The sequence below is a fragment of the Cinclus cinclus genome, chromosome 6 (assembly GCF_963662255.1).
Source record: "Cinclus cinclus chromosome 6, bCinCin1.1, whole genome shotgun sequence".
NCBI classification, from domain to species: Eukaryota; Metazoa; Chordata; class Aves; order Passeriformes; family Cinclidae; genus Cinclus; species Cinclus cinclus.
Genome location: NC_085051.1, coordinates 15,762,327 through 15,772,165, shown reverse-complemented (window position 1 = coordinate 15,772,165; position 9,839 = coordinate 15,762,327). Strand labels below are relative to the sequence as shown.

General features: G+C 44.9%; 1 protein-coding gene across 1 annotated transcript in view; it reads left to right on the top strand.

The window, feature by feature from the left end:
* Positions 1 to 1,039: 1,039 nt before the first annotated feature.
* Positions 1,040 to 9,839, top strand: part of KCNQ1 (potassium voltage-gated channel subfamily Q member 1) — a 327,765-nt gene continuing 318,965 nt past the window's right edge. The window contains exon 1 of the mRNA XM_062494734.1: positions 1,040 to 1,431. Coding sequence (XP_062350718.1) covers positions 1,040 to 1,431 — 392 coding nt within the window. The remainder of the gene's footprint in view (positions 1,432 to 9,839) is intronic.

The window sequence follows — 9,839 nt, the reverse complement described above, 5'->3', positions numbered from 1 at the left end:
TGGATACTGTTAACCAAGTAATTGGTGCAAAAAGCCATGACAGCACACCGCAGTTATGGAAGTGGTAACTAACTCCACCACAGAGGAATGTTATCCAGGCCCTCAAAATGACCTGTTCTCAATGGCCAAACATATACAACTTCCCACAAAACCCGAAATGCTGCTGGTGAGGGACCCAGCTTGTAGAGGATGCAGTTCTGCAGGCTGTGTTTGCTCTGTTCTGCAGTTTTCACAGCTCTTCACTTATTCACTCCCTTTGGTTACAATAATGCAACTTAATATAACAATAACATATATAACAACAACATAAGGACTGCAAGACCCATTGTTTGGGCTCACAGTACTTGTTACTCATTTTAAAGAGAGCCTCCTGGAGGATTCCTACTCTAGCAGAGCTCTACTGCTCCCAGGTGCTGAAATTCAGCCAAAAAAAGAGAGGAGCAACAGGTCCAGAAGGCTTTGGACGTCCTAAATCTGGAGTAAGGGGTTGTACCCCTGAATCTCAAGCCACCCAATGTCGCAGTTCTGGGAAATATCGGAGTGGCTGAGAAGGCAGGAAAGTCTCCTGGACTTCTAGGAAAGAAGGCAGGAAAGTCTCGCTGCTCTCTGCCCTGGCAGGTCCTCACACAGGTGAGAGGGCACCTCCGCGCAGCCACAGCGGCGACACGGGCACGGGCGATACAGGCGGAGGTGAGCGATGGGGACAGTGACACGGACACGGGCGATCCAGGCGGAGGTGGGCGATGGGGACAGTGACACGGACACGGGCGATCCAGGCGGAGGTGGGCGATGGGGACAGTGACACGGACGATCCAGGCGGAGGTGGGCGATGGGGACAGTGACACGGACACGGGCCGGGCGCCGGGGCAGCGCCTCCCGCCGGGCCGCACCGGGACAGCGCCCGGGCCCGCCCCCTGCCCCGCACCTTTCCCGGCCGGAGCCGCCCCGCGGGGGCCGGGCCAGCCGTGTCGGCGGCGGGACGGGACGGGGCGCCCGGCGCTGCCCGCAGCTCCCGGGGCACCGCCGCGTCGCCCTAGCCATGTCCTCCAGCTCGCCGCCGGGCGAGCCCAAGAGCCGCAGCCTGGGCCGGCTGTCGCTGCCCAGGAGAGGCAGCATGACGCCCGGCAAGAAGGCGGCGGCGCTGGAGCTGGCCGAGAGCGCCCCGAACGCCCACTACGCCCCGCTGGCGGCCGCGCAGGGCGGGCAGGCGCCCGCGGGATGCGGCCCCGAACGGGAGCGGGCGCCGCGGCTGCGGAGCGAGGTGGTGCTGGTGAGCGCCGACTGCCCGCGGCCCCCCGTCAGCCTGGACCCCCGCGTCTCCATCTACAGCCTCCGCAAGCCCCTGCTGAGCCGCAGCAGCGTCCAGGGCAGGGTCTACAACTTCTTGGAGCGGCCCACGGGATGGAAGTGCTTCGTGTATCACTTCACCGTGTGAGTACCGCCGGGCACCTGCTCCGCCCCGCGCTCCCGCTACCGCCGCTGCAGCGCTGCCCTGTCGGGGCTGGGGGCTCCGGGGCCGCTGCTGCCGAGCACCCTCCCCGGAGGCTCCTCGGGCACGGAGCCTTCCGGACCAGCCCGATGCTCCGGGCTCCAATCGTGCAGATACGGCCTTTTGGACTGTGGGTGGTTTAGGTCGCCCCCCCCTCCCGCAGGTGTGAAGTAAAACAAAAGTCACCCTCCGGGGGAAAGCTTGCATTTTTAGTGAAGAGAAATGCTCGGTTCAGGAGCCCTTCGGTGTATCTGTCAGGTAGTGCAGGAGCTGGTTTCAGGCAGTTTTCTTCAGAGGGCCACTCAGGGAGCTGGAATAAATTTATACTGAACGAGGACATGAAGTAGGTAGTAGCGTCACCCATTCTTTATCAATTTTTGATGCGTGGCTCCTGATTTCAAGCAGTGACACCTGTGTGATGCCGATGCTCACTGCATAGCAGCAGTTTCTAATTGAGCAGGTGCTGTCAATTATCAGTGCTGCAGTCTTATCAGAGGAGGATGAGAAACAAGGGATATTCCTTTTGCTTGCCTCCTTTATTGCCCCTGGCTCTAAGTCCTTGTGATGTTTGGAGGTGTTGGCGGTTGTTTAGCCGCAGGTAGGTTGAAAATTGCTTTGTCTATAGTATTGTCTGTAGAGAGCAGTATCGGACCCAGGCCAGCAAATGGTAGGTGTCTGTGGTGCACGAGCATCCCAACAGGTGCCTCTGTGAGGAATCACTGCTTTTCCATCGAGGTGTTGCTGAAGGCTTGTGTGACCCTTGGGCAATTGGTGTGTGTAAAATGTAGGTAAGAAGGTCGGCTAGGAATGTGGTGTGTGTTTATTGCATTAATGCACAAACATATACGTGGGTATATATATACATTAAATGTATACACACTTATTCTAACAGCTAGAGGGGGAAGATGTTTTTGTGGTAAAAATCTTAAGACAAAAGATGCCAAAGTTAGTTTTTATGATTTCATTATTGCATTATGATTTTAAGTTCTATTTCTAAGTAACTGTAATCTAACTTAAGTTCTTCTTCTGTTCCACACTTGAGGATACTGGAGTGTTTAGGTCAACAGGTTAAGTGGTACCAACTTTATTTTAGTGGAGGGGAAACAGCTGTCATCTGAGTGTATGTAATTGGGAGATGACTGGGTACAACTGCTGAGATAATTGTGGGCTTCGTTCTCTTTAGCATTTTGATAATGCCGTGAGATGAGAAAATAAATAATGGCTGTAATTATGAAATGCCTAATGGCTGTGGTTGAACAATGTAAAACACTTTTGGGAATTGGAGTTCCCCCTTTTTTTTCCCCCCTAAAAAGGAGTTTTAGGTCACCATCTTTTATGGTTTCTGACCTTTCAGGTTTCTCAAATTATGTTTAGATGGCGCAGTAAACAGTGTTCAATATCTTAAATAGTCTTCTCTAAATCTTAACAGCAAGTCTAGGAAAACTCTGAAAAACAAAAACTAAGGTTATGTTCCTTTGCCTACTTAAGGTTCTAGCTTGAATTTTAACTATTTTAACTTTTTTTTTTTTTTCAAGTATTTGCAGTGCGGATTAATCCTGTCTGTGCAGGAGTTAAGATTCTGTAATATGTGTAAGTCATTACCTGTTTCCCCCCCCACCCCAACACACGCCCATGGCTCGAACATTAGCCCCAACATTTCCCCTCTTTCCAGAACTCTTTCTGATGCAATGACGAATGACAGTGGCAGTAAATATTCTCAAGCCTCTTACCAAGCATTGTTCAAATTCCCTTGGGCACTGAAGAGACAGAAGAGGGTACTGACACCCTTGAATGTTTTTTGCAAGGCAGTCTGCAAGTACCATTTAGGCAGCCTCACTCTGCTTCCCACCAGCAGAGGGAATTGAGGCTTTACTGTTCTCACCCCAACTTCTCATTTTTTTAAATTTTTTTTTTTTTTTGCAGTACATAAAATAATGTAGTACATTTTTTGTACCCATTAAATCATGGTTTAAGTTACTGGTCTTTGGTCCATACTTCTCCAGCTCTTTCTGAGCTCCCAAAGCAACTTTGTGCTGTGCCAAGGAATGCTCTGTTTGGAGTACAGTCCCTGCCAGCCAGGTGCTGAGTATTGGCAGATGAATAGCTACTACAGAGCAGGAGTGTGTTGCTAAAATTAACCGACGAGGGCAGATTTGTCTAATTCCGAGGAGCTGTTGTGTCCCAGTGCGTCCCCGGCAGGAGGCACGGGACCCGCTTTGTGCAGACGGGGATACAAGGGATGAGCTGCAGAGCTGGAAAGGACTTGGAATCATGAGACACACACACAGAGGCGTGCATGTGCTCCTTTCCCACTGCAGGAAGCACTGGATTGCTCTATTGCCAGCACACAGACAGTCATTCATAGAATGCTGAGCGGGGTTTTACCTTGGGGGGTGCAAGGACCCTGGTGTTTGTCTCTCCTGCCCAAACAAGTTTAAGAAACTGAACTCATTTTGCCCGTTGTCTTTTTGACTCCCTCTGCAGTCTGCCTCCTGCTTTATTCCGGGGGCTTTCAGCTGCCTGGGAGGTCTCGGTCACTGTCCTAAATGTTTGGCGGGGTGGGAAAGGAAACGGGAATGGTGTTAAGTCAGGGCATAAAGACCTAAACTTGAGTAGAGAGCCCTGGCCAAGATCTAGCCCAGTGATGGGAGCAACAAGCACTGGAGCTTAATTTTCTGTTTTCTGCATGGTGTGGAGTGCGTGGCTGTGTTCTTAATGATATGCTGTAATTATCACAGTTAGAAACAGCTCCTGAAATAGTCCGTGTAACTTGCTTTGGACCTGTATCTCTGGCTGGTTGTTAAAACACTGTTTATCAAACGATAAGAGCTACATCTACTGATTGCCTGTCACACCCTTTTCCTGCTCAGGAATCTTAGTGGTATGTAGAATACTAATAGCTAAGAACTGATACTCAGGATTGATTTCCCTCGGTTTTATATTTTATTGTTTAGAAAAGGGAAGTTGAACATCCAGCTTTAACCCACAGATTCGAGGCTGGTATGTTTGTTTCATATTGTTTTGATCACTCCGTGTCTTGGTGAGCAGCAAAGCCCCTCGTGTACCCTTGACTTAAAGGATGGAATCTGATTGTCTTGCACAGGTCAGGCCAATGACCTGTTTTCTTCTGAATTATTTCTTTCATAAAGTGTCTGAAATAGCTATTTTTCAGTGTGCAAAATGTATATTCTCTCTTGTTGACGTTTTCAGTCTCCAGGGTAATTTGACACCCCAGTCTCTGATTAAATCAATTTAATTCAAGAGAGGTCTTTTCTAAGAATTTTTCTTATTTGCTTAGACCGAAGAGGAGAAACATCTCAAGTGAGCCGAATAGGGAATGAGTTATTGTGCCTCATTTACGCTCAGTTTTTGAAGGCTGGGGAAATAGTCTCTGTGGGGAGAAGGAATAGCTAAGCAGCTATTACTTTACCACTCAAAAAACCTGCCTAAAAATACTAGCGGAGATGACAGAACCTGTTAGTTCAACTGCTTGACTTGGTTTGATTTTGTAATAGATATCATTTAAACGGATGAAGCATATGGTCTATACACACACATGATTTTACCAGGGCAAGTAAATTGTGCTTGATGGCCGAGGATTTACATGCATGGCTTCTGCAAACACAGTTGGTGGTTGCTTGGAGACTTTGTCTTTGCAAGCAAGAGCTTCAAGGCTGTATGGATGGCAATGTCCTGCTGGGAACACCGAATCTGCCTTGGCTGTCAGAGGGAGGGAACGACTGAGCCACTGTTCTCAGTGACCTTCCAGGCTAGGGCATCTTATCACACTTATCACAGCGGGCGCACCTTCAGAAGAGCAGCTTTGAGAGGTGAAATGTTCTCTGGCCTGAACTAATCGAGTTTTCTGCCTCTGTGAGGAGAGGTGGAAAAAGAAACCTTGCCCTTAATAGTGGCCTACTGAAACCCTTACTGTTGGAAATGACTGTCCAGAGTAAGTGAAGCTGTCAGATGTTAAAAAGAATTATTTTAGATTTAGGTGCTCAAGGGAAGAGGTTCTTCTCACCCTCTTAATTTTAAACATCTTAAAATGTGCCTAAAGAAACTGAAGTTATGAACTGATTTCTCTTTTTCTTGGTGTGGCAAATAATGACTTCTGGCAGTGCTGCTTCTCTGTGCTCTTTGAAGTGTTGGCTGTAACCAGAGGGAACAATTTGGAAACTGATGGACCATTGATTTGTTCTATTGTGGCAGCTCTCCTTTGTTGCCCTGCAAGATAATCAGTTTCTATCTTATCTTTGCATGCCTGTACCTGGTTCAATTTACTTTGCCTTTGTATAAGTTTGGTTTAATCAGCAATGATTGTCATTGAGTTTGTTCGAATCCCAAGTTGTTTACATAAGCTTGGACTGGCCAGTGGTTGGGATTTGGAAAACTGGTCTCTGGAAACGGGCAAACTCTTAGAAGCATGGCTGCATGTGTGTGCACACAGAGATAGGAAGTGAGGGTAGATAGAATATTCCTGTTGCCTGAATCAGGACTCACAGTAATAAATTATTAAAGGTAATGCAGTGCTTTACATGCACTGTATTGTGAGGAAAAAGCATAACTCCAACTTTGACTTTCCTTGGTCGAAACAAAGGAAAGACAGAATTACAACCTGATATCAGACTTGCAGATTATTACTTCTGTTTAAAAAAAAAAAAAAAAGAGAGAGAGAGAGACAAATCCTTCATCCAAAGTAAGCATGGCTTTTCCAAGTGGAAAGAAAGAAATATGACTTGATCATATCATATTCTTTCTGCTGCTATCAATAGCAGGAAGACCCAGGTTTAGCTTTTTTTGTCTCAACACTGAGGTAGTTTAGTTGAGGTCAATTTGCAAGCAGAGCGACCTAACTCAGTGCTGTCTATCAGTGTGCTTGGTAAGTTTTGTCTGAGAGGAAAAGGGATTGGAAAGCCAACTTTAAGCATTCCCAGAGAGGGGGTAAGACCATTTGCCTGCCCCACAAAAGACAGTGTGCTCGTGTTTAGGAGCTGCTGCTGCTGCAGGGGCACTCCTCTTTTCTGATCAGCCTGATGTTGAAGCTTGGGCTCTTGGCAGATTTTTGGATGCAGGTGAGACTGAGAAGTGGCTTAAGGGTTTTGTTATTCCCTCCTTCCTCTCTGCATGCTGCAGTGCAGCCCCTTAGCTACAGTATTGCAAGAAGGTGCTTATTTGGGACCATGTCATTGAAATGGTATTTTTTGGGTTGGCCAGTACAGAGCTTCCCACTCTTGCTCTGTTTCCCAGTCTGTAATTTGCCAGAAGTTTCATTATTGCTGTGGGCTGTCCTGGGACTGAGACCAATCCAAGTTTGTGCCATGAGGAGCTCAAGTGTCAGTCTAGTTACAGATCAGAGCGGGTCCCCATTTCTTTCTCCTAGTGGGACAGTAGAAGTTCTTAGGTTAAGAAATGCAGATACAAATAATTGTGTAATTGACCAAAAAAGAAATAAAAAAATCCACGTTTTAAATCCACCCACTTAGTAATTGACTGTCATCAGAAGGAAAAGCAGTATGAGAAACCAGATCTTCTCAATCCCAGCACTAACAGGTAATGCCCTGAAGCCACTTTGATGAAACCACCGTCTTTGTTTTTTGTTGCATTCAGTGATTGCTGCATAAAAATTATTGTGGAAATGTATTTTGTTTGTTGAATGGGAAGGAAGGTGAAAAGCTAGGTATCTGCTAGTAAAAATGATTCTTGAAAACACCTCTAGGAATAATTGTGAAAATCCAATTTCTGTTCTGAAATGCATAGTAGGATATGGTTGGCTACTTGGAAAAAAACAAAACAAAAAACCATCATTGAGTCAAGGAAGTTTTGTGGGGAGAAAAAACACTTTGTAATTGTACTAATGTTTAGGTTTTCTAAAAAAACAGTGGAAGCAGCAGACTAAACTGGCAAACAGTAATGCTCAATGAAGACAGGTTGTGTGCAGAGGAGAAATGAACAGTGAAATGCATACATAGAAGTTATTAATTTTTTTCCATTTGGGCAGGCTTTCCTAGGATAGGCCTTCTCTCTTTTCCCATCATTCTTCCAGCATGATATTTCAGGTCCTTCTCTCATGTTTGCTTTCCTCCAGGAAAAGAATTATCCTACCTTTAAAATTTGCACATGAATGATCTTTAAAAAGCCAGTAAGTGCAGTATTCATATTTCTGTGTCTCTGTCAAATGGTTTGTTGGGTAATTCTGGCACAATTCCTTGCCCTGGCTCCTCAAGTGCCAGGGAAAAAAACATGCAAGGCTGTGTATATAGGCCTCTTTCAAAACTTCCATTGCAGCTGAATCAAGGCTAGGAGCTGAGATTCAATTGCAGTGAACTAATTAGGCTGAGCTCCAAATGCCTGAGCGCTGGATGTGTTACAAACAACGGTGCCAACACATGCTGCAGGGAGCTGTGCACAGGCTCAGTGCTTAGCTGACTTTGAACTTGGCACTGCCTCATTAATTTGGTGTGTTAATAGATTGTTTAATGTGCATTAGTGGCTGAGCACAAAAGCTGTGAACACTTGCTCATTCAGTTCCAGATGGAAAATAGTGTCTTGTTGTGGGCAAGGTGTTTCCTGCCTGCCAACAAGAGGTCCGGCGTGTCTCAGATGTCCTGGAGAGCTGCCAGGTGCAAATAAACCTGGTGGGGAGGCTGAGTTACAGCACAATGTGTAGGCTAGTGAGTTTTTAGGTGGGGTGCTAAGCCTCCTCATGCAGTCATGCTTCACCTGGCATAATGGCCTGTGAGAGCCCTTATAATGCCAGGCATGGTGATGGGAGAGCCCAGGCATTTGCAAGGCTCTGCTACAGGAGCAGTTGATGTGTTTTCACCTCCTACCAGGAAGATATGTATGTGAGGGTATATTTATCTCTCTATACATAATAAGTAGAAGTATGCAATGCTTTATGAATAAATTTAATATTAATTTTATTACGTTTCTAGACAGTGATATTTTTATTTTTTTTTTAAGTGAAGCGTTTTCTCCCGATTCCAGGCTGTGAATGCCTGGAGGGCTAGAGAGGTGCCTCATGGAGCTTTTCCCTTGTCTGTTGTGACCAGTTTTTTAAGGACTATTTTATTTTTCTACTTCGTGGTAAAGAATAGTAAAATAACAGCAATTTTCTATGGGCAAGGTGCTGTAAGAAATTCCATGCAGTGCAAAGCAGGGCTTGAGTAAGTGTAAGTATAGTGTAAGTAGTTTAAAATAACAAAACACCCAATCAAAACCCCCAAAACAACAACAAAACTCCACAAAAGCCAAAAATACTGTCCCACATTTCCTCAGTGGTCATTTTCCTCCTTAACAACCACATTTTACAACAGAAAATGTGAGACCTGGAAGCATTGCAGTAGAGCATAGGCAAAGGGAAGCCTTATTAAAGCTAATTACCACCACCATGACAAAAAGCAGTTTGTTTTTTTTTTCTCCGAACTGCTTCATTCTCAGAACTTCCACTTGTGTGAGATAATGAATGCACATTTGCTCAAAATTGACTGAATCCTTTTTTGAGTTTAAGAAAAAAAAGTCTGGTACTTCTCACAAGGAATACATCAAGCACCAAGTCTTTGTGCTTGGAATTTTATCATTTTGAAAGGGATGAACTGCCAGAAATAGGAAACTACTGCAGGTTGTTAGGTGGCCTTTAGATATTTCTAGCAAGGTGCCCAGAATAGGTGTTTCTATTTTAGCTCATATGTTCTACACAATCACTGTGATGATTTAGTATTTTATAAAAAATGTTAACCAAAGTCAAAATAAGCCTAGGACAGGGCTTCTGGATCTTTTTAATTCTCTTCTGCTTCTGCAGAAGCAAAGATGTGGATCTTTGAATTTCATATTAAAGCTCTCACTAGGAGCATGCATCTCACATGTGTTTTGATAATGACAGTGGATTTATGAGACCTCATTTGACAACACAGTTTTGTCCCATTTGTAATGGAAAACTGACTGTTTTACTCTTTAACTATAAAACCCCTCTCTGCTTTCTGTTGAGGTTATCAAAAAAGTAAATGCTTTCTTATATAACCACACTAGTATTTACTTCAAATGAGAAATATGCTGTTTTTAGTAAACTAAGATCTTGGAATAGTAGAAAATATCTTTGTTTATCCTAGCAAATTGTGCTCTTGATCATAATCTGTTAATTTTACTCTTACCCCAAAAATAGAGCATACATTTTCCTTTACAATAAGAAGGAATATAATACATTTGTTGGAGTAATATTTGGTTTGATTCTTGAGACGTTATCATCATGTGTTTAACTTAAATCTGTGAACAGCTATTTGCTTCCTAGTGGGAGCAATTAGTAGAGGTAAAAGTTAAGGCCCAACTAGTGAAGAGGAAAAACTTCCAT